We start from the raw sequence: 24,167 nt of genomic DNA on the forward strand, positions 1-24,167 counted from the left end.
TGCTGACAGAAACAGCTTTATTAAAGCCAGACAGAAAAAAGAGGAAGCTGCTGTATGATGTACACATTCATTCAGACACGCGCAAACACAAGACGAACGCACACCCAGGTGGGCAGCAGTGCCAGCTAAAGGTCCTGAGAGAGAAGATGAACAGATTGTGTACTGGATGTAAGCAGCCCTCTCTAACACAGAGTGAACACTGTGTCAAAGCTGGAATTCAAACGGAGACAGGGTGCCGAGTGTGTGTCAGAGTCAGGATGACATTGTTTTCTAGTGTTGCAAGCATTATGATCCCTCTAAGAATTTCTTCATAACTCATAACAAAAAGTTTACCCCAATTATACCTGGATATTTAAAAAAAAAAAAAGTAATTATAGTGTCATTTTCAACAGGACACCATTTCATTTTTTAGTTCCATTTCGTTTCACACCGTGGCACTGATTAACCAATCCATAAAAATCACCAAATCAGTCAGAATTAATTGTCAGTCATGAGAACAAAATTAAATAAAACAAGTCAAAGACTCAATCTGTGAACCAAAATGTGTTGCAATTTCCCAAAGCAGCTTACATCTGTCACTCCCGCTCTGACTCGATGCCTCTGACCACCCACTCAAAACACTTAACAGGCCTTTTTTTTTGTGTACAGCAACGTACAATTAAAAGCAATTAGAGAGCTACACTTAAATAAATATGGTGCTGAATAGTTGAACTAAACATGTTTGTGTTTATTTTGTTATTTTACCAAGCAGCTCCACTGAGGAATCATACATAATCAACTTTGACGAAATACATTTTGTCATCTCCTGTTAAAGTGAAAACACAGAGCAAGGTAAAAAAATGTAAATGATGATCTTGTATTAGGCAGCAATGCATTCAAGCATAGCCTTATCTTGTCTCTCCTCTTCATTAAATAAACTGTTAGTCCTGGTTGGACCAGAGCCAGCTGGAGACGTCCTCAAAGGATGTGGAGTTTAAATGGGGCAAACTGCGAAACCATTCACACAAACTTACCAACAGAAGTAAAATCACCATAAACCATCTTTATTCCAATTCTTTATGAGATATTATCCCCAAACTCCACTGGGATGTGCTCCCACAGCAAACAGGCTGCTGGTTTCCAAACTGGCTGCTGCAGGGCTTTAACAGGGCTGCGGGAGGCAACTGAAAATTCACCCCATGATGGAAAACGGAGCAGAATGAAAAAACACGAGGGGCTAGCTGATGATACGGCTAATTGACTGCAAGGATGGGAACTCCTCGCTGTCCCTGATGTGCAGGGTCTTGTGGGAGTTGAAGTCTTTGGGGGCCAGCACCTGTCTGCAAATGGGGCACACCTGACAGTCCAGCTCGGCTGCTGTGTTAGCCGCTGTGGTTGGCGTCTGCCAGGCATTCTTCTTGTTCTTGTTTTTCTTTCCTCCTCCAGCGCCTGACTGCTTCTCCAACGCCTTGCAGTCTCCGTGGGCAGTCAGGAGCTCCTGCTGCTTGCTGGTGTCCGGCAAGAGCACCAGCAGCTCGTTGAAGATGCGGTTGAAGTTGTCTCCAAGCAGGTCCTTACAGCTGCGGTGGTACTGGGCTGCTGATATCACACTCTGGGAACAAAGAGGAGGCCATCAAGCTATCAACACAAAACTGTACTATAATATTATCTTTTTGTCTCCACATTAGTAACTATTGCATATTGGCAGGTTGTTTGTACCTGAATGTTTATTAAACACAGAATTTATTTGTCGTTATAATAACTGATTTATGTTCCAAAAAGTACACAATCAGGAGTAAAATGTAGTGCTGAGTACCTGTCTGAACTGTGCAGAGTAGTTCTTGAACTCGTTGAACTTTGACTCATCGTTGTGGAGGTACTTTCTAATGGACTGGATCAGCTCCAAGTTCCTCTGATGGAAGTCGTCCGGTACCAGGTAACCACTGCTCGATACCTTAGGGGGGCTGAAAAAAAAATGCATTCACCTACTATAAGTACCTGACGAGGCCAACATGAATACAACAAAAGGAGATCATGTATAAAAACGGGAGATTGTCTCACAGGTTGACTGCAGAAGGAGGAGGCTCCAACACATTGCTGTTGAGGGGGATCCCGGTGAATCCTGGGGGAGGTTTAGGAGCCGAGATTCCCAGGCCCGGTGGAGGAGGTGGCAGAGCAGAGGACTGGGCGGGAGCAGAGGCTTTCAATGGGAAGGAGCTCTTGAAGCCTGAAATATAAAGACAGAGCTGAAACACCAACAAAAAACGGACCTATTTGCAGTATGTAAGACATAAGACCGCAACTGTTACTTTCATCATTTCTTAATAAGCTGATTATTTTCACAATTGGTGTCAAAATGTTTTGAAAAATTCTCATCTCAATTTCTCAAAAGTCCATCCAACAGTCTTAAACCCAAAGACTCTTCATTTACCATCATGAAAGACAAAGAGAAGCAGCAAATCCACATATTCAAGAAATCGGAAGCAGCAGATGTTTGACATTTTTGCTTGAAAAACGACTTCATTGCCTATCAAAGTAGTTGTTGATTGATTTTCTTTGAATCACCTGATTGATTAATTGACTTATTGGGAAACATGATGAATCCTGGAGATAATTTGCGGCAGCCATCGGTACAGCTGACAGTGACATTCAAACAGCTGTAGATTCAGCAAATACAGACCTCTATAAGCCTAAATATTGACCAAACAATAACTTTCAAAACCGCCACACAGATGAGAAGGGAAATTAGCCATCAAGACTTCCATCTGCTGTGGAAATTCTTATCGACTTTGTATTTTAAAAGATAAATTGGAGCATTTCCAATTCACTTCCAGAAAGTCGGTCTGATTAGTCTTTTTTAAAGAGACTGCAACTATTGAAGCAGCTACACAGTCAGCTTCCAATAACTAAATGTTGAGACCAATTGCAACATACACCGAATGTCACTCTGATATGAAAAGCACACACATATGCACTTCCATCCGAAAGATGTGATCATGGTCAACAGTAAAAAAATAAAAAATAAAAATAGAGCTGCTGATAGAGAAGAGTGAAGAGTCTTGAGTTGTTGAGTTGCTGTCTGTTGGTGGGGAAAAAGAAACCACCAGAAGACGTCACGTTTGGCTCTGAGAAACTGTGATTTTTGATAGAATTATTATTATTATAGTATTATTGACCAAACGACGAATTGATTAATTGTGAAAATAATAAGCACTTTAACCGATAATGAAAATATTCGATAGTTGCAGCCCTGGTAGAAAATAGTGAACAAAAGAAATTGTTAAAAAGATGCTAAGTTATCATCCTGGAGTGCTGTACCTGGTGGTGGGTTCTTGGTCATGAGTGCAGGGAACTCTTCCTCCTGTTCAAGAGGGGGGTCTGTGTTGGGATGAGGGGCTACTGTGACTGCCTTCTTAATGACAGGTGGTGACTCCTCAGGGTGGCCATTTACCAATACACTCATCGCTGCCGACGTCACACCACCAGAAACGGGTTTGCTCCGAGTTTTCTCAGGGACGTTCTCCTTCTGTGCTGCCGTTTCCACGGAGATTGCACTCACACTTTGCGTCATCCCCGACGCTGAAGACGCAGATGTAGAGGGAGCAGCTGTGTTCTTCTGCTGTTTTTTCTTCTTGCTGGCCTTAGAGGTAGGAGGATCAGGGTTGGGGGTCGGGTTAGGAGGGTTGGGGGTCACAGCAGGGGGTTTGCTGTTGCCTCCTTTAACAGTGAGCAGCGAGGAGATGTCCAACATGGTTGGCACTGAACGGAACTCCTGCTGCGTCAGTCCTCCGCGCTCATCATCAGAGGAAGGAGGAGACCGGTTTAATGTTGCTTTCCCGTTCTCCCCTACTTTCTTCTTCCTGCGTGAGGATGAAGATGATGAGGAGGAGAGGGGCTGAGGGCCAGAGGATGCAGATGAGAGTGGAGGGGGAGGTCTGGAGGAAGAAGGGGGTGGTGTGGAAGGTTTAGCTACAGTAGCATGGCTGGACCAGGCGGAGTTGCTGCGAGCTGCTGTTTTGAAGGGTCGGATTTTGGACACAAGAGCTGGGAAATCCTCGTCTTGGAAAGAGGAACTCTTCTTAGGTTGGGCAGAGTAAGCCGGGGTCATAGGGGATGAGACAGCGACAGTTGAGAGGCTGGGAAAGTCGTCTTCCTTTAAAGCTGCACGGGCTGCTGTCACCACTGGAGGAGGTGGCTTTACACTAGACAGAGACACAACAACAGCAGCAGAAATTCAACATTTCAGCACAATGTGGTGTATGATGAGGATTTCAGTCTGTAGCGTGTGCAAAAAACCTACATGGATGTGGCAGCTGTGGCCCCTAAAGCTGGGAAGTCATCTTCTGGATCATTGCTCTTCATTGTTCTTACTGTAAAGTGAAGACAAGAAGAATATGTGAGCACAGTGAGAGACTTCCTGCTTGTGCAATACTTCAGCCTACTACTACTTAGCCCTTACAGCTGAATAAGTGACATCAAGGACTAAGTTGACATGCATTCTGAATCTGATACAGGTCATGTAAACAGCCTATTCCATTTGGATATTCCTAATTAGACCTTATTTTAAATATAGCCTTCTTTTTCACCAGGAGGTTTGCTCGTTGGTTTGATTTGTCCGGTCCTGTGTCTGGGCTCTTCTGGTTCTGTTCTCTCCGTCCTCTCCTCTCGGCAGTGTTTGGGAGCACTCCTCTCCTGCGCCGCCGCCCCCCTCTCCTCCTGTCTACGCATCGCCAGGGATGCCCTCATAGCAGCTGCCACCTCCCTGTCCTCTTCCTCCCTGCGTGGACAAGCACACATTCAAAAGCACTCAAAAAGCAAGAAGAAAAAATGCTTGACAAAAATGTTGACTAAGAACATATTGTGTGGTGAAGCATTTGCGGACTGCCAAGCGTTACATATCAATGCAGAAATTGCAGAGAAAGGAATGTCACACACACAGTGGCAGTACAAGGTTATGGCACTCAGTTGTGACAAAGTCATGCAGCCATTCATTAAATATTTTCAGTGCCCACTCCTCAACAATGGCTCTGGATGCTCAACAGGCAGGTTACCAGGCTCATGATAGCATCCACATCTTTGTGTATCCTGCAGAGTTTATGCATGTTGATGGTGCTGCAATCCAATCAGCTTATTTAGACTCACCGGGAGTACCGCCAGCTCTTCTGTCCCCCCTGAGGCCTTCCTCCTCTTCCGCCTCCTCCTCCTCGATTGTGACGCACCTCCTCATAGTCCTCACCTGTCATCATACCTAAGGACACATGCACATATTTTATTCCCATTCACGGCATTCAAACTTCAGTTATATCAACAATATCTTCTCAACACTCAAAAACACACAACAATACCCTTCTCACCAACCTTCATTTCTTCTTTGTTGTCGCGGGGCGTAGTTAAACTGTAGGTCGATATGGCGGTTCTGCCGGGCCTCGGCCCGGTTCTTGCTGTGTGCTGCAGCCTTGTGGGCCTTGTAGTCGATCTCAGTGCGGAATGCATGGGTGAACTGTTCTGTGGCACAGCGACCTTCCTCACAGAGATAGTGGCTCTCTCTGAAGTGCTCGCTCAGGTACTGATAGTCACTGTTGATAGCAGAGTTAAAAATAACAATTTAAAAAATAGTTTTTTTATTAAAAAAAAATAGTTTTAGATAATAATAGATTTTCTTTTTAATGCAACTAACATTAAAAAAAAGATTGATGAAATGAAAAACTAAATGACCGTGTGAGGTTTCTGTGCGCATTTGAACTTGTTAAACACACCTGTAGTATTCCTGGGAACCGTCAGCATCACAGAAATGGCAGAAGTAGTGGTCCCTGCGCAAGTGTTTAAGCAGCTCATCGTTATCGAGGTATCGGTCATCACAGAACTTGCAGAGCGGGTGCCCTCTGTGGCTGGTGTCATCTGGGTCTCCATGCGCTCTGTGGCGTGCCAGTTCCTTTCGGTTGTACCACTTGCGCTCATAGGAAAAGATCTGGTGGGAGAGGTAAAGTTTAAAAAACACATCTCTGACAGTACTGTGATCTTGATCTTGTGCAATTTTTAGGGGGGCATTCCTCACCCAGTAATATTCCTAATACTTCAAGAGGAAAATGAGCATCATCTACATATAACTTAGATACTAGTTGAACTAGTCCTCAAAATGTTTCAATAACCAATTTCTAGTTTTCTTTATATGCGAGGACTCCTGTGTTTGGATGACCTAGACACTCTTTCAGTTTAATGGGGCAAAACAGATCCTCCAATGAATACACACTGCAAAGAGAATCATAAATAGCTGCAAAACAACTTGTGCTGGGAACAATTAGATGGATCAATATTTACTAGTAATTCTGACATTTAAGAATAACTTTCTTTCCTGGTGTTGTTGATACTCCACTCACATTGCAGTCTATAGTCAAGTACCACTAAGAGGGATAATTCTTTGGTGCCCTCAGGTGGTGGAAAAAGTAAACTGCATATCTTGATGTAGTTGATGAAGTATACCACAGTATTTTCAACATTTACAACATAAGAACAATGATTTCTTATATTTGTCAACGACTGGCTCGCCCCTGGATCGGCTGGTTGGGTATGAGCATACCTTGAGATGCTTTGTGCAGAGCTTGCAACAGAAGAGCTCGTGTTGCTTCCTCATGTGATACTCCAGCTCCTCAAACTTGGAGAAGACCTTAGGCTCTGAACAGCGGAGGCACTCTGGCATCAGCAGACGCCTGATAAGACACACATACACAGGAAATTCAGTGAGAGTTGAAAACCTAACTAAATTAGCTCTTGGTTACATGGAGAAATTGCTCCTTTCATTATATGTGATTGACTTTATTACTCAGTAATAGAATGTAATGTAATAGATACATTAATGATTATTTCAGTATAGTTAACAGGAAGGTTCAGATAAATGCTCTTTTGTTGAAGCAAATGATCCTACAAGTGACAGCACAAGGTCTACTCCCTGCATCTGTACCTGTTTGCTATATATTTGCACCAACAACACAAACACCCACAGAAGAAGTAGCAAAACTGGCATGTATACATTGCCTGTTAACATCATTGTCAGAGATTTGGTCTGGTGAAGTGTTTTTCTCATTGTGTGTACATGTGTAGATTTTACCCCTTATATTCAGTACAAGTTAACTTTGTACTTAATTATTTTGGAGACAAAGATGCACTGCTCCCCCGACTACAATAGCTGCATAAATGCAAGGAAATCAGGTTATTACCAGGTTTTTCTTAATCTATAAACCTGACTGTGAACCCTACTTTTCGAGGGCCTGGTAGCACAAAATTATCAGACACATTGAAATGTTACCAGCATTTGAGTGATGGTCAAGTCTCCACTTTTTCTAGTTAATGAGTTTAAAAAAATATTAGCGGGCTATGAACACAGTCATAAAGAAAGGAGGATGGAAGACAGAAGTACCTGTACTCTGCATAGATCTTCTCATTACTGAAATAGATATCATGCTTCTTCTCACTGGGGAACTGCTGGTAGGGCAGACAGGAGAAGGCCTCCAATTTTTTAACGAACACCACCTGAAAACAACATGACAGTCAGAATGGAAGAAGTGCTGATCAATTCATGCCACACACACACACACAAACCAAGGTTAGTATTCTGAGGCAGTTTTTGGTTTGATAAAGAGTTTGGTCAAACTGATCTTGCTGCTAGAAATGCTGCTGCTGACATACAGTCACTACTGCTCTCACAAAGATCTTATGTAATGTGGTGGAATGCCTTTACCATATGAAACCCCGCCAGTACATAAGGTTATACATGCATACAGTATATTTGAATTAAGCAGCTAAAAACATTGTGTTAATAACAACATCCAGCTGTAATATTAGCTGACAATTAACTTTAAAGGGGAGTGCTGGGCCATTATTGGTATCAGACTGTCCAGCTGAGCTGTCTAGTTGGCTGCAGTCCATAGCTACCTGTGCTACCTGTTAGGACAGACGTCTACAGGGCAGGCTTGACTGACAGACACGCGTCACCTTTAAAACATCGCCTATCATATCATTAAATACACAGCAACTAAGTGTGACAACTTGGAAGCCACCTTCACAGACCCTCGATGGACCACTCCGACGTGCTCACGTTGGTTAGTTTGAGAGGTGACAGCTGACATGTTCAGCTTAAAATGCACCGACAATTTACTGTAAGACAAATTCACAGTCACATTGAGTAAGATGAATAAGCCATGCTACACTAGCACACTGTCGACTGCTCATGTGCGGAAGCAAACCCGTTAGCTAACTCTACCTGACTTCAGAAGAGCTAACTAGCTAGCCTATATATTGACAGACTTGCTAATGGCGTGAGCCACCTCACGAGACTAAAGTAGTTGCTAGACATCGTAGGTGGCTATGTCGTATTCACCAGCAGTGTTTTTCATTCATTGTGAACTCAGCTAAGAGTTTATCATACAAATATCTGCTGGTTTTACTACAATAAACCCCCCCAGAACGATGCGGCCTAGTTAGCACCACCAGGCGCCATCCCCGGGCCACAGTAGCGAAGGAAGGCCCACCTTGTCGAGCTCCTCGCGGCAGACGGCGCAGTACTTCTGATCGCACAGCACCCTCATTTTGGTGGAGCAGCGGTAACAAACCGGGTGGTCGCATTTTCCCAAAGCGAAGATATCGACCTCCTGGCAGCACAGGACGCAGTGCTTCTCCGTTTCTTTTGTGGTTGCTGAATCCATGGCGGCGAAAAGGCACAAATTTACTTCAGTACTATTTGTTATGAGGGAGAGCCACACAGCCGCTGAAGTGCTTACGTAATTATGAAAGTCTGAGCTACAGCCGCGTCACGTAACTGTCGTACCCCTGATCTGTATGCTGTGTGGATGGACAGTATACCTTCCGGTTGTGCTGCTTTCACCTATCCCATATGTGTCTGTCAGCGCAGGCAATCATGACGGTTCCACGTGTGTCCCATGGTGTGTGTCCCACACCAGTCTGAGCCTATGGGCTGGGCTGGTGCAGATAAGAGCTGCTGCACTTTGGGAAATATTAACATGTGCCTCGAAGTCCTTTTTAAATATACATTGTAATGGTGTGAGTTGCAATCATATGAAGATTAAGAGAGGGCAATAATTTTATTATTCTAATAAGATCTAGATATAAAGTTTCAGCTCTTTGGGGTTTTTTTTATATGTGGGTTCTCATAAATACATATGCCAACTTCATCTACCACAAGCAGAGGGAGAAATAATTTTTTAAGACATTTGCTGATGAAAAGATAATAATGTGAATAAAGGAAAAATTATAAATCCTCTCTCTCTCGACTCTCAAACTGGTAAATGGGATGAGTCTGTGTTCAGACAGAGAACAGGTTGTGGTCGTCTGTGTGAAAATCTCACTTTGACCAAAGGATGCAGTCAGAGGTGGTCCGTAGGGAACTTGGCTGTGGGGCTCTATGGACAGAAGGCCTTGACTGTGGATGCTCAGGCTCAGGCTTGGTTTCATTTCTGTTCAAATGAAACTCACAATACATCTTTCAATGCTTCTTTTGTTTTCAGTTCAGAGCCTGATGATGTGTTTTGACCAGTAAATAACTGAGTGAAACTTTGATAGACTGTGGGTCTGCCGTTTCAGCGGGACGAAAAAAGGTTTTCCTTGTACAGATCTGTATGGTGGATCATCTCTGACTGTCCCCAGTCTGGATCTGCACTGAGGCAGTGTTCATCGTTGAATTCCTATTTCTACAACCTGGAGATCACATGCTCAGGTTGGGTCCTTAGTGACATCAGTTATTTAAAAAAACTAGTTAGTGAAAACAAAAACATCAATTTAATCATTTCATCAAGTCATCAGGAGAAAATCAGCAGGCATCAGTTCATTCGCAATCAGTGATCAAGTGTCCATGGTTTGTGAGGTGTCTTGCTAGTTAGCGTTTCTTGTAGTGGTTGTTGCTCAGTCCCATGACTCTGAAGGTGCAGCTGGCAATCTTCTCATAGAGAAGGAACATGAGAGCAGCAGTCAGCACCGTCTGCAGCAGCTTGGCCTCCAGGCCTTTAAACAGACCCAACATGCCGTTCTTCCTGTAGAAGGAAACAAGGGTCAAAACATTAGAGCTATGTTTAAATATGAATATGTGAAAGAGTAAAACTCTTTGATAATATTTATTCATGCAGGTTTATCATGATTTGTCCTCCTGCACACTTAAAAACTAAAGAAAGAGCTGCATGATTATGTGTCTGATAACAAATATAATGGTTAAAAAGACAATGGGCCTCAGGCAAGAAACCACCTGTATGGACAGATACCTTCTTAGTGTGAACCAGGTTTACGAGTTGTCCAGACCTGTTGTGCGAATCATGTACAGATAGTCTGACTGACTGACATGACTTTCTCCACAGGGGAAATAAAATATTAATCTGGCCTGAAATCATAACACCTTAATCTGATTGAATCTGAAGCTTAAATACTATATCGAAATTAAGTCAAATAAATACATTTGTCACAGACTGCTCAGCTTTTTTGAGGCGTTTTTTTAGCACCTAACTTCATATAAAATCATTCCTTCTTTAGTTCATTCACAGTACAGCACTGCTCTGATGCTCAGATCATGAATGCGCACATACTCATGAAGAGGTGGCATTAAATAAGTTTAGTCATTTTGGAACACTCGTACACGCAAACCTAGAAGGGAAAACTACAAGCGATTTAGGATATGAATATGAAAATGTTCTTGCATGAGGCCCATTGTTCAGACTGCAGGAAAATCAAGACATATTTCGAAAATTATTTTGTAAGTTGCCATAAAAGCAAGTTGTAGGCCAGATGATGGAGATGTGCTCTCTAGTTCTTCACAGCAAGAACAAATCGTGCTGACAAAACATGCTCTAGGTCACTGCACGTGTCATTTTAAATTATGTAAAGAACTGTTAGAAACCTGATCTGAGAGGCGAAACTGAGATATACCAGCTAGGAATGATTGAAAATGAAAGGTGTAATTTGTTCACTGTCATCCAGATTACCTAAAACCAAGCCGATTCTAATCTTGATATACCAAAACCAGATTTGCACAGTCACTGTTGGTTTACCACCTTTTTAAAACAAACAAAATTTAAATGGATTCTAACTGCATGTCAGAATTCACCGTCGCATTATGCATAACAAAATTAAAAATGCAATGTTAGTTTAAATCTCTGTGAGTGTGTGTTTGCTTGCACCCACCTCGCTCTGTTGACCAATAGACACTTGATAGTCCTCAGGCTGGACAGCAGTTTTGACTTGTCCTTTGACTCGTTGAATTGACCGAACTGTAGTAATTGTAAAACAAAAAGCAAATACTTGCTCTTGAAAGAGTAGAATTTTTAAATACTTATATATAGTATATAAATAAGAAGTATACATTCCTGCACAAAATTTCATCCAACCACATGCCTCTCATTTTACATGTGTAAAGAAAGACCCACAGGCACAGACATACAAAACTTACCCTAAGAATGGACTGTATCGTCTGCAGTGGGTATGTAACAGTGGTGGCAACAGCTTTAGCAACTGCACCGATGAGGAAGACCTCGACAGACGACAGCTTGAGGGATAAAAGACAAACACATTTTCACATTATTAGTGGAACAGTGGCCACCTCTGAGGAGTATGGTTGTCCACACCTAACTAGTGTTGTTTTTGGCGGCCTGTTTTAATTTTAGTTTTAGTCTAGTTTTTGTGTCAAATTGTCATTTTAGTTTTTATTAGTTTTAGTCACGTTTATACTCATTTTAGTCTAGTCAAGTTTAAGTCGACTGAGAGTCTGAGCATTTTAGTCTTATTTTAGTCCCCATGACTATTTTCATCTAGTTTTAGTCGACGAAAACTGATGACATTTTAGTCTAGTTTTAGTAAATGAAAATTGTACTTTAGTCTCTTTTTAGTAATGCAATTCTATTTAACCCAGTTAATATAGTACAAGTACCTAGTAGGAGAATAGACAAAACCAACATTTTCTTTAAGTCACCCATTTCACAAATCAAACAAGGTTATCTTATTATTATATTATTGTTACCTTATAGACTCAAGAATACATTCAATTCCAGACACGGAAGACGCTCTGATTCGAATTTACAACATATTTATTTTACCTACCAAATATGTAAGAAGTACACACACATAAATGTAAATAAAATAAATACATAAAATGGCTTTAAACTTAAAGAGAAACAAGGTGCTTGAATGCTCAAACTACAATAACATAATAAAAAAGTGCAAATAAAATGTGTGTGTCTGTGACTTGTATTGCTTGTTAACTGAAGTCAGATTTTCCATCATAAAAACTATTACAACATATTACACTATAAATGATTTGGACCTTAGGGAGATATAATGAGATGGGAATTCGTTGACAGAAAAGAACAAATAACAGATGGTAGGCTACTGAATTCTTTGTGTCAGACTTAACTTTGTGTCTTGAGTTGTCGTTAACGTTAACCCACCGCAGCTGCATCCTCTAAATAATGCCGCCTGAGTTTTTATTTTGTAAACCACATTTAGTCCGGTTTTTATTCGTCAACAATATTGCATTATATATTTGATTATAGTTTTCGTCACATGACCACCATTTACGTTGCGTCTCGTCTCTTTTCTGTCACGTGATAAAGGTTCGTTGACGACGATATTTACTCATAATTTTCGTTGAGGAAAGCAACACTACACCTAACTGCTTATGTGAATATGTGACACACCATCAGATTACCCTTAACTAATATATTTACCCACAATTGCTCTAAAATAGTCAACATGTTTTATAGGTATGGAATTGGGCACACATCCATCAAGACTGTCTGCTTCTTTACCTCTGTTTAAGCCACACAGAAATCATGTGAACAGATTTACCGAGCGTCTGCATATCGAGTGTCTACTCATCCAGATGATGGGATGATCTGAAGTAGCTTCCATAGCTTTGATTTTTCAATCGTTAATTGCAAGCATCTATAAGTGTCTTTCATTTATTTTATTCCCATGATGTGACAGTATTATCACTTACTTTTAAAATCAATTTTACACATTTTTAAATGATTTCAATGCCTGAAGAAATAAAGTACATAAAGAAAAAAGTAATCTAGACTTCTCTCTTAAATATCGATACTGGCAGAGGCTGAAATGATATTGAACATCAGCAACAATGACAGAATAAGAGAATAATGAATAATAAAAACATAATATTGTAATTTTCAAGTCAAATTGTTCAACTGTATTCTTTATATATCCTTCTCCTACCTTTTACCCAGCATTCTCTGCTCTTAAATAGTGCTCTATTTCGTCATCTTTCCTTAAGATGTTTGTTTTCCCCTGGTCCTTACCTCATCTCTCTCGACTCTCACTCACCTCTCGGGGAACTCCTCTCCTCAGCTGCCTCTTCAGGCCTTCATAAATCATGAACTGGATGGCGGGGTTCAGCACCAGCAGCAGGGACGGGAAGGTGCCGTTCCACAGTGCTCCCACACCCTCATCGCGGATGATCTGCACAAATGCATCTGCAAAAAACAAAAGAGAAAAATAGAAATGATTGAACTCAGTGTATTGAACTCACTTAAAAGAACATTAAAGCATGATCACATAATGACCATTTACCCCGAATGCCAGAGTAGTTGGTTGGACGTATGTCTGAGCTGCGAAATTTGGAACCTTGTAGCTTCAGCCTGGTGTTGACGACCCACAGAGGAGTGGTAACCAGTACGTTTATAACACCTGAAGACAAGAAGGCAGATTAAACTCAAGCCAACAACCAAAGCAAACACTCAATGGGGTTAAGTGTCAGCATTTGCAAATCTTGTAGCATTGTTTCGTAACACTATCTATACACTGGGAACATTACATAGCTGGTCTCTGGAGGCACACTTAAAAGTTTTGTTGGAAATTGACAAGAAAAGTTCATGTGAGAGGTCGACCTGCTCAGTCATAAAGAAACGTTTATGGACTCAAAGCTGAAATTAGACGGACTTTCTTGTCCTGAGTCACTTAGACAACGCTTTATGATCTGAGTTCATGAGGCTTACCTGCAGCGATGCCTACGATTAAGTCAGTGCTGGGTGACGACTGCTTTCCCTTCAGCCAGCTAGCCTTGAGGCTGTGGAAGCAGTAGAAGTAGACAAAGTTGGAGCAGCACAAGCTGCAGATGACCGGGAACCAACCTCTGTATGGAGCAAGTCTGCAAAGTGGGGACAGTAGACACAGTAACACATTTTAGCACTCTGCACCTGCTGTACTGTAGTGAGCATATTGTGCAAATAATGGGAGAGTTAATGGTGTGAACACTTAACATTAAAGGCAAAATTTCAACTTCATTTCCCACATTTGTTGTATTCTAAATAACTGTGGGTATAACGTGTTAATGTAGACATAGGATATGTGTACATACTGACAAAACTAACACAAAGAATCAACAATTTACTGGCAAAAAACTAAATCAAATCTGGGCGGACACATTTTTTTCACTCACAGTCCTTCCTCTTTGACAATGTCTGCCAGAATGGCTGGAGTTGACTTGGCCTTCCTATTTTCATCCACTGAGCACAAACAAAAAGACGACTTGTTTTAATTAAATGCATTACACTGATTATTATAATAACTAAATAAGACTGCGTCACTAGTGTTTCTTACCTTGAAGCCTCAGTCTGGCAGTATCAAGGGGGAAGAACACTGTCATGGCAGTCACACTTCCCTAAAACAGTGAACAGACTCAGCATTTACAGGAATGGAAGAGATCTTACACCAAACACCATTAACAATTCTAACAATTACAGGGCACATAATAGCACGGAGACCGAATACACAGCATTTTCTGAATGATCATTAAACACTAAATTCGGCAGGTTTGTTGGGTTATATGTTACACCAACTATTGCCGAATTGAAAGGTCGGTCACAACATTTGAAGATATACACATCTTGGTCTATTTAATATGACATGTGGCGCTAACAGGTCTTAAACATCAGGACACGCTACATTTTGAATGGAGTTCTGTGTGGGAGATTTACAGCGTATGAGAGCCAATCAAACAGTTGTAGCTGCTGTCACTATACACTCAACATCAGGAATGAATAGTGAATGTAAGGCTAACTTACCACTGCTCCTGATACAGCATGGACCAAACTCTCGTACGAGAAAACCTCGGAGCTCATTTTTAATCTATTTTGTGCTTCCGACCTTCTGCTCGACTAAAATATACCATTAACCAATTTGTTAAAGTCTACAACTAAAGCAAAACAGCTGCCAAGTCCACACACTGGTGCTGTCTGTTTATCAGGGATCGCTTCCTTGTGGATGACCCTCGCAGACGTTTTCTACTAAACACGGATGCATCATGGGTAACGTAGTTCTCTTCATAGTACCCGTTATGATTAGTTTTGACCTAATTCCTCTAACATTTGAACGAAGTGCCCAGATCACATTCAAAATATTTGTATTTTTTGACTCTTTTACCTTTTAGGAGTATTTGCACGATCAATCCAAGCAGAGATTCGAGGATGAAATAATGCATTAATACTAATACTATAACTTTCTACATTTAACTGGGTATATTTGTGTTATTAATGAGGATTTTCCTCAAGCTGCTTAGCACTCTCGACAACATCTCATCCCAAGTGCTTGTCACACAGATGCTTCCTGTACAACTTTGTTTTATACTAACTTTGTAATAAAGTAGTATTAGTATTAATACTAATTAGTATTTTTCCTCACTATTACTATACCCATTATATTAGGCATGTAGAAATACTTGCACTTCCCCTGATTTTACTTTGAGAAGTGCAGGAAAAGTTCACTCTTTCATTTACAGAACTCCTAAAAAATGGTGGTCCTTTTGTGGCAAGAACTAGCCAATGCCTTGCATCACTTGCTTTTACACATAGAGTATTACTATGAAGCTGCTGTTATTACACAGGTTTATTTAACAGCATCTCCAATCAACAATTTAACAATTTTCAATCTACACTTCCTTTGAATTTTTTGCATAATTGACACCAGGTGAGATCTAAAGTACTTTGAAAAAGGTGTAATTATGGTCGTGACCGGCATCTCAAAGATACCGATATGAAGTTGCAGTGGGCTAACAAACAGCAGCTGTGAGCTGGAGTACACCACTGTGGTGCAGCAACAGAACATGAGGACCTCAACCTACAACGCAAGATGAAAACTGCAGGCGAGCCACTGTAGTAATCATGAGCTGTATGGTGTTGATGCCTTATGCTATATGTGCAGTAACAGGTAGCAGCAGCTGTGTGAGTAGCCTCAGAGCTCAGCACATCACATTTGCATGAACCCTTCATGCTTGTTTCATGACTGCAGTGATATGTGGCAGCTATCAGGGCCCAATGTGGTTCACACTAGCAGTTTCTATATTTCTGGTCATGAATTGTTTATTCACATTGATAATTCAATCATTGCTGCCATGGACCTCTTGGTGACCTCTCTCCGTCATCCCCTTTTCACAGACTATTACTTCCATTTTGTTATACTGTATGACATCATTGTACTCTACAGGATATTCAGTGCCCTTGAAATGTCCCTGCATCCTTCCTCTGATGTCTTTTCAGTCAACTTTTATTTTATTACGGATTATTTTGGCTTGCTCCTTTGTCTTGTAGTGTCCATTAGCTGGATTGCTCCAGATGTGTGTTTAACCTACACATTTCTCGATTACACACATTTGCTCTACAAATGGCTGCAACAGTTATGATTTAGAAAAGGAAGCTGAATCCTTGTTTTATATTAGTACTGAACCACAATTAATTTGAGGACATTTATTTTACATTGACATAAAAGCTTTATTTGTGTTAAACAGTCTGATTAAAAGCTTTGAAACAGACATCAAAATGAAAAATAAAATCATTAATCTTCTTATCGACATGGTTTAATTGCAAAGACACATACAGTGCATATTGTTATTAGCTTTTACACAGGGGTCCATGTACGTCACAACCACGTGGTGAAGTCATCTAAACATATACAGCATAGATGTATGACAAAGACCACCAACTTCATTTCTAACACTCTTGAAAGTGGAATGTGTATTAGAAAAATCAACGGCATCTACCCAGCATCTCCCTTGTGAACATAAACTTGGAGCAAGGCACTTATCTCATAGCGACTGCAATAAAATTGCTCAGTAAGCACTGGTTATAGTTGGCAGCTACCAGTTGTACGGATTGTTTAAGAGAGCAGCAGCTTACATGCTCAACCAAGTCTTCTCTAACATGTTGGTAAGTGGTTTATGAGGGAATTAGGATACTGGTTCACCTCCATGTATGCCATTTAAATGCAGTTAGCTGCAACAGTGGTCAATGAGATGGAGCATGTTCAACATGGCCTCCATAAATAAATAGCTAAAATAAATAAATAAAAAATTATTAATACATTAGTCTCCAGCCCATTCACTCAGCCAATCCTGACACTGCCTCCTCTGCTCCTCACTCTCCTCCACAGTCCTTCCTTTCCTCCTCTCCTCCTTCTTTCTTGCCCTCTCCCTCTCCTCCTCTTTGATCCTTCTGTCCTCCTCTGCCCTGCGCTCCAGCAGGGCGTCCACAGTGGCCGCGAGTGTCCGTAACGAGCGCTGAGGAAGCCACTTGGGATCCTCAGTGGGAAGAATGGGGTCTCCAGCTGAGACGAGCAGGGGCTGAGGTTCCAGGGGAATGTGGAGGAGGTGGGCGTGCAGCATCATGCGGTAAGGGGCGTCATCCGCTCCCGAGCTGTAGGTGAAGTCCCCAACGATGGGGTGGCCTATCGCGCTGCAATGGACCCTCAACTGGTGGGTGCGGCCTGGGGAGTAAAAGATAGTAGTGAGGTGCAAGAAATGGAGACAGACTCTTCACAGCTGTAGCAGACATTTTAATGAACCACACAGGTTATTTCAAGGTCAAGATAATCCTTCTCTGAAGTCCTTTCTCGGAAATAAGTATCCAGTGGTATAGACAGACAGAAGCTTAATTTCTTATCAGTTATCCCTTACATGACACGAAAAAAATTGCATTTTTTTTTACCAGTGAGTGGCTGCAGCAGCACCTTGGTGACAGGGTCTCCATCATACAAGCCATACTCCATGACCGTCAGCTCAGTTTGGCAAGGTTTGGGGTTCTCACAACCTGACGAGAGAAGGATGTGGGACAATAAATAGTCTTTAGTTATCTTTCTGATAAACTCTACACAAACTTTAAATGTAGGCATGTTTCCCTCAGCCTAGTTGAGTTGAATGAGTGGGTGGGGCAGCGTATAAAAGTTCAGCAATGCCACGCATTCATAATCAAGTATTCAACAAGTGCAACAGTTTCCCTACTCTAACCTAAAGCAAATGCCAAACCTAACCTTCAAACCAAGTCCTATCCTCAGCAGCCCTTAAAAGGTCTTTCTGAAAGTCAGCCAGTGTCCTCACTTCAAAGGTCTGACACTCATATTAGTTCTCACAAAGATAGCTGAACAAGTACACACACACACACACACACACACACACACACACACACACACACACACACACACACACACACACAGTTCAAGCCAAGCCAGGTTCATGTACCTTCTGTTCCCTCAACACACATCATGTGTGTTTTTCCCTCTGAGGAGTTCTTGCCGATGGAGAAGTCCAAAGTTTGTGTCTCTTTTTCCACCCAGCCGCGTACCTGGGAGGCAATTTTTTAAATTAGTTTAATTAGTAGTTATATATATATATTATAGTTCAATTGCAGATCTTTTGATCACGCCACACACACAGATACATACGATAATACATCTGTTGCATGCACGTGTGTCATCGTGCTTATGTACATACCAGGGCTAGGTAGGCCTTGGTGACGGTGCGGTCCTTGAAGCAGCGGTACGCCCGGCCAGCTGCAGCCTTATTGAGGGCAACACACAGAGCCCCACTTGTGGAGAAATCCAACTGATGACAGAACCTGTAGGTTAGAGGGACAGATGACTGTTACTCTTGATGATGTGTGTGAGATGATGTAGTTGATATTAGAGGGACTCTGACCTGAATCCATAGTAGGTGCTGGGGTCCGCCAGGTGAGGGAAGTGGTGCCGAAGTTGTGCCTGCACGGTTTGTTTCTCGTACCACATCTTGCTGTCGATGCGGATGTCCCAGTGCTTGTCGACCACAATGTAGTCATCGCTCTGGTACAGCACATGCAGGCTCTCCAGGCTGGCAGGTTTGGTGGTCATCATGTGCAGAGTTTAACTGACACAAGTCACGCAGGCCTGCAGAGACAAGGTGGTTGTCTTAATATTTCACTGTGTAAGTTTCTTTATGATGAATCTGGCAGTGTGACTCAGAGCCTTTAAGAGAAGTACTAGAATGTAAAAAGGACTATAATATTCCCCTTGGAAATGCAAAGGTACAAAATAAATGGAAAGTACCTAAATCTGCACTTTGAGTGAATGTACTTAGTTTTCCAGCACAGCTTTCAATAATGTCCTTTGTGCAGTAAAACAGTTAAAATGCCATAGATTGTTAAAAAAAAATGCTAGCTGAATTGCTCAGAGAATTTCTTTTACTCAAAAAAGGGAATCTAAAGGCTTCAACTTTAAGGTCTTTTCAAGCCTGAAGAGACACCTTCCCCGGCTATGGTTACTTTAAATAGTCAGGAAGACAACTTTAAGGATAGACAGCAGCAGAAGCACATTATAGACTGGTTAGCATGTTTGCTAACCAGTGTAGGTTAGCAACCATGCTAGTTTGCTTGCTAACGTTACTGTATCTGTATGCTAACACCGTGAGATAACTAGCTATCTGTTAGCGTCACACTACTGCCACTGTATTTATTTACCACGAATACCTAGCCAAGACTAATGTGTTGTATTTTTTGACCTACCAAAAGTAAACGCACATCTGTATGGAAAGAGAGATGTAAACAAATCCACAAGTGCTGACACGGACATGCGCAGTCTGTTCTTCGTCTTCTTCTTTGGTTGTTATGGTGGATAAAACGCCAATGGGAGAATTGTACAGCGCCATCTACTGTCCTGGAATGTGTCACATTGTGGCCTTTGTAACACCCAGAACTGCTTCTTGTATGTTTTTTCCATTTTTTCCCTTTAAAAAAAAAAAACCAAACATCTGTCAGTGTTACAGGTTTGAGCCAGTTCTTGATTGTACTCTGGACAGTTATTCAAGTGCTTCAGTAAACCTCCTCACATATTCTACTGTACACTGATCTATACGTTGCATTCAGTCAAACTATAATGTTTTGGTCTAACACAGATTACCACACCATGACCCACCTACCCCAATTATTTCACTTATTCCCACTATTTCATGAAGTTTTTGCATTATAGCCTGCAAATTACACTTGTATTGTATTGTATTGTATGTATTTGGTATATATGTGTATATATTTTATTACGTGTATATGTGTGTATTTACGTTATGTAACTTTACATCTTTATGTTTTGTTGTGTTGCCTATTTTATTGATTTAATTTAAAATAGTTGTTTATACAGCTTCTTTGTTTGTAGCTTGAAGGGCTTAGAACTGTATTACATTGCGCAATCCTGTATTGTAAAATGACAATAAAGCAAAGCCTTGAACCTTAAACCTCGCTTCTTGGTAATGGATCCCAGAGATAACTCAATAAAGCTCTTGTTTTGTCCTCAAGCCTCTCTGTGGTCAGTTTGTGTCTGTGAGTCACCTCTAGTTTAGTACTTTTCTTCCTTTTTTACCTCATGACCCCTTAAAATGAAGCAATGCCTGCCTGTGTGGGCAGCTACACCATAGAGTGATTGTTCCTTCTCAGATTGTTTCACTTGGATAAATTATAGAGGCTGGTGAAAACTAACCAATACAAATTTTCCCCCCAAAAGAAAAGATAAGGTAAAGGTTAAACTTATCTCTTATCCTTTTAACTAACATGTGACCCCTCAGGCTCAGATTTATAGCATTAAACTAATGCATTAAAACTAATGCATTTCTATTGTTTTTTCTGTCTCCTAAATAAATCACACATCAAGTTATCTGATCTATACCCTGATTCAACATGATAGAAAAAACACATTTAATGTAACCCTTTACATTTACTTAAAATACTCAGTCACTGTTTTAGACTTTATTTGAGGTTGGTGAAGTGGAAACTGAATAAACCTTTTATTACAGCAGTTTTTATTTTTTACATGTTATTGGAAGAAAAGCACAAGTGTTACCACAACATTACTATTGATGCTGACTCACTGGCATAGGCACACTGAGACAATGAACAGAGCAATCACTAATGTTATTAGTTCCTCCAGTGAATTTCCTGCTATGACAAACTGCAACTGTGAATGTGTTAATCTCAGTTTGATATCCCATCCAATAAAGCAGATTACCGTAATTTCATTTTCTCCTCTGATTAATTTACTAAAATCAATTTTAATGGGCACATTTTTGGATTAGGGCAATACTACAGAGTTCATCATCTTGACACAGGGGATTGTGTTTATTGCATTTGTTTCATCTGTTTCTGCTCACTGCTCCAGGTCACTCACCTTTTCTCTGTGACGTCCGTAATCTCTCACCTCAACCTCCCCTCGACATTTTTATCTGGCAGGGGTCACCGGCTCTGATGACACGCTCCATCCAGTATTGTGAGCGTGCTGTGCTGATGTGATGTTGTGTTTTCTGGTGTTGTTTTTCTGTATTTTGTCTAATGTTATGGGGCTTTGCATCTCAAGTCCTTATATTGATACAGAAGGCAAACATTGCTTTAACTGTGTTATCTTCCACAGTCCAGCTGTCCTTAAACATTACGATTGCAGTGTTACATGTAGCAAAATATTACTTTACACACACAACTTTTATTTTCTCAAACCACTCCTCCAGCAATCATCTTCTGTGTTGTGGGTCCATATTTTCAGCTTGTTCCAAACACTAATCATTCCTCAACGCTAATTACCAGCTGCAACAGCATCAGCTGCAGGGAAGCAGGAAGTCAGTTTCAGTTGGTGGTGCTGAGGGGACAGTATTATATAATGACATTCATGTTTTTTGTAGTCATTTGAATGACCAGGATAACTTATAATTGGCTGTTAGTTGGCTAATAGTAAGCTAATAGTTAGCCTATTAACAGCAGCAATATCAACAACAGTCAAAAACAGCAAGGAGATGAAAAGGGAGAGAAGTCCCCAGACTCCATTATAAAATTGATGATCACATAACCAAAGACGCATGTGAGCTTGTAGGCAGATCTGCCTGTTTGTCACTGGTAACAGAGACTCCAGTCTGCTGTATAGTTCATACACTTCACTGACAAACCACAGGACAGTAGAGCAACTTCAGGCTTCATGACCAAATTAAGTCTTACATATCCTGTCGACACTTCAGTTCATACTCTCACACTCTTCCCACTTTCTCTCTCTGCTGAGAGTCTGTGTCACACTTTATTATTATAAATTGATGTTTTCATTAATGCCTCGTTTCACCCCTAGTTCCCGCGTCCATGATCTGCTGGTTAAGTTGTCACTTTGTGAGTCTGTGTGTGTCGTCATGATAAAATAGACATCTATTGTAGAGGGAACTGACAGAGAAGAAGATTAGAGTATTTTGCTAACTGTTTATATGTCTGTCTGTCTGCGGACAGGTTTTTGTGATTGCGTCACAACCATGCAAGAAGCAGTCACAGACCTTTACAGGTGCGTAGTTGACTACAGAGAACTTATGTAATGATAGTAGTAATCACTTCTGAATACTCATGGGTCGGAAAGTGAACATGCTGACGGGCATTGGTCGCGGCTTGTGTGATCCCATCGCAAGATGGTCTCCAGCTCCATCATGCTGTGACCTCTGCTTGGCTCAGAGTTAACAAATGATTGTTTGGAACATACTGTGCTGAAACACATTGGTTGAATGAAGTGCAAGCTCGTCCAGTAATCCCTGAACACAGCCAGGTATGAATGTGTTCTAAGAAGATCAAGAATCATTATATAATTGGCATTTCATAACCCAACACAGTCTGCCAATCTGCCAATCTGCCACTGTGTGTGTGTGTGTGTGTGTGTGTGTGTGTGTGTGTGTGTGTAAATGAGACAGGTGCGACTACAGTCTGAGATTCAAACACACTCATGCAAAGTGATGCACGTGGCACAATGCAGTTTCATTGGGAATCACAAACGTTTCTTTCAGATATCAGAGAGGATGACGAGGAGAACTCTAAAACATTAAAGACATTCATTATGATCTCTTTCAATCACACGGCTCTACTTTTTTCCTTGATCCAAAACTGGATATTCTTTTGCTTTCTTATCTATTAAATCTCAACCACTAACTGGAAATATTACCGACTTTAAGATTACATCCTTGTGAAGAGACTAGAGGAAGGCTTTCTGAATGAAAACCCGCCTGGATGTCGTACTTCATGTCTGGATTTTGCTGACTTCATGGAATCCAAGGTGATTTTCTCCATGTTGGACTACATCCTTTGTGCTCTTTGGATCTATTGAGGAGTTTAAAAGCTTGGTAGAGAACTGGAACCAGACTGATAAAGGTGTCTATAATACGAGCTGTGTCTCACGGACTGCTATCGTTTGATTCCTCCACAGGCGTGATTATACGGGCAGTCTGGAGCTTTCAGGCTGAAGGTGTGATATAATAAACTGTGGACATCTCACTCTTTTTTGCCCTTAAATGTTTTTTATTTTGTTACTTTGGGACACTCTTCTCTTTCACCTTGCGACACCACTAGTCTTGTGATCTGTCACCATGCCGAAGTCATTTCTGCAGGCTCGCTGTGAGGAGCCTATAATGACATCAGACTGGGGCTTCTTTCTGCTGCTGGCCCTGCTGCTGCTGGCCCTGGTCTATTTCTTCCTCTACCTGCCAGCTGAAGCCCAGCGAGCCCTGCTGGAGCAGGCGCTTAGGAGCAACAACACAACCACGGCAGGGACCACAGTCGACAAGGAGGACTGGCTCACAGATGAATAGGACAGATGGAAACACTGAAACATAGATGAAGAGCTTTAAGAATGCAGAAATGACAGCAGAACACTGGAACAGTGGATTCACCTGGTCTAAAGCATGGTTTTCATGAAGTCTGGGACAAAATGACAATGTGAACTGATTGAGTCGCTGCATTTTCTAGTGCTCTTCATGAGTCACATGTCATAAATGGCATCAAGGGACAGTCTGTGCAAGTAAAAATGTTATTAACTTAATTGTCTGTGGTTTTAGCTGCTGTTGATTGGCGGATTGGGAGATTAAAAGCTACTTGACATCCCTTTAAGCAGGT

General features: G+C 41.3%; 3 protein-coding genes across 4 annotated transcripts; all 3 read right to left on the bottom strand.

The window, feature by feature from the left end:
* znf598 (zinc finger protein 598) lies at positions 1 to 8,920 on the bottom strand. 2 transcript variants are annotated; one of them, XM_084371151.1, is made up of 12 exons: positions 8,836 to 8,920; positions 7,394 to 7,506; positions 6,557 to 6,686; positions 5,736 to 5,947; positions 5,338 to 5,555; positions 5,122 to 5,227; positions 4,566 to 4,756; positions 4,280 to 4,349; positions 3,298 to 4,181; positions 2,041 to 2,206; positions 1,796 to 1,943; positions 1 to 1,591 (listed from the first exon to the last, which is right to left on the bottom strand). In XM_084371151.1, exons 3-12 carry the CDS (start codon positions 6,674 to 6,676, stop codon positions 1,217 to 1,219), a joined length of 2,490 nt encoding a protein of 829 aa, XP_084227277.1. In that variant the 5' UTR covers positions 6,677 to 6,686; positions 7,394 to 7,506; positions 8,836 to 8,920; the 3' UTR covers positions 1 to 1,216. The 2 variants fall into 2 exon arrangements, with proteins under 2 accessions (XP_084227277.1, XP_084227276.1); XM_084371150.1 differs by lacking the exon at positions 8,836 to 8,920 and adding an exon at positions 8,505 to 8,815.
* An 829-nt stretch (positions 8,921 to 9,749) lies between these two features.
* slc25a17 (solute carrier family 25 member 17) lies at positions 9,750 to 15,245 on the bottom strand. Its single transcript, XM_084372400.1, has 9 exons — positions 15,048 to 15,245; positions 14,584 to 14,644; positions 14,423 to 14,489; positions 13,980 to 14,131; positions 13,555 to 13,671; positions 13,309 to 13,457; positions 11,423 to 11,518; positions 11,158 to 11,243; positions 9,750 to 10,019 (listed from the first exon to the last, which is right to left on the bottom strand). The coding sequence occupies exons 1-9, from the start codon at positions 15,102 to 15,104 to the stop codon at positions 9,866 to 9,868; spliced, it is 939 nt and encodes a 312-aa protein (XP_084228526.1). The 5' UTR covers positions 15,105 to 15,245; the 3' UTR covers positions 9,750 to 9,865.
* Positions 15,246 to 16,709: 1,464 nt separating this feature from the next.
* On the bottom strand, positions 16,710 to 19,884 carry rpusd1 (RNA pseudouridine synthase domain containing 1). The gene is made up of 6 exons (XM_084370836.1): positions 19,785 to 19,884; positions 18,947 to 19,170; positions 18,743 to 18,866; positions 18,491 to 18,593; positions 17,961 to 18,062; positions 16,710 to 17,739 (listed from the first exon to the last, which is right to left on the bottom strand). Exons 2-6 carry the CDS (start codon positions 19,135 to 19,137, stop codon positions 17,339 to 17,341), a joined length of 921 nt encoding a protein of 306 aa, XP_084226962.1. The 5' UTR covers positions 19,138 to 19,170; positions 19,785 to 19,884; the 3' UTR covers positions 16,710 to 17,338.
* Between the last annotated feature and the right edge of the window lie 4,283 nt (positions 19,885 to 24,167).

The sequence above is a fragment of the Pagrus pagrus genome (genome assembly GCF_965226575.1).
Source record: "Pagrus pagrus genome assembly, chromosome: 13".
Taxonomy (NCBI): domain Eukaryota; kingdom Metazoa; phylum Chordata; class Actinopteri; order Spariformes; family Sparidae; genus Pagrus; species Pagrus pagrus.

Bases quoted from the DNA above. Each gene is read 5' to 3' on its own strand.
- znf598 (XM_084371150.1), bottom strand. From the start codon at position 8,678: ATGGATTCAGCAACCACAAAAGAAACGGAGAAGCACTGCGTCCTGTGC. The intron at 4,757-5,121 runs GTGAGTCTAAAT...TTGTCCACGCAG, and splicing joins AAGAGCTGGCGGTACTCCCG to GGAGGAAGAGGACAGGGAGG. The intron at 1,944-2,040 runs GTGAGACAATCT...TTTTTTTTTCAG, and splicing joins CCTCCTTCTGCAGTCAACCT to CCCCCCTAAGGTATCGAGCA.
- slc25a17 (XM_084372400.1), bottom strand. From the start codon at position 15,104: ATGAGCTCCGAGGTTTTCTCGTACGAGAGTTTGGTCCATGCTGTATCA. The intron at 14,645-15,047 runs GTAAGTTAGCCT...TCACTGTTTTAG, and splicing joins ATGCTGTATCAGGAGCAGTG to GGAAGTGTGACTGCCATGAC. The intron at 13,672-13,979 runs GTAAGCCTCATG...TCTTGTCTTCAG, and splicing joins AATCGTAGGCATCGCTGCAG to GTGTTATAAACGTACTGGTT.
- rpusd1 (XM_084370836.1), bottom strand. From the start codon at position 19,137: ATGATGACCACCAAACCTGCCAGCCTGGAGAGCCTGCATGTGCTGTAC. The intron at 18,867-18,946 runs GTCAGAGTCCCT...TCTAACCTACAG, and splicing joins AGCACCTACTATGGATTCAG to GTTCTGTCATCAGTTGGATT. The intron at 18,594-18,742 runs GTATGTACATAA...ATTGCCTCCCAG, and splicing joins CCAAGGCCTACCTAGCCCTG to GTACGCGGCTGGGTGGAAAA.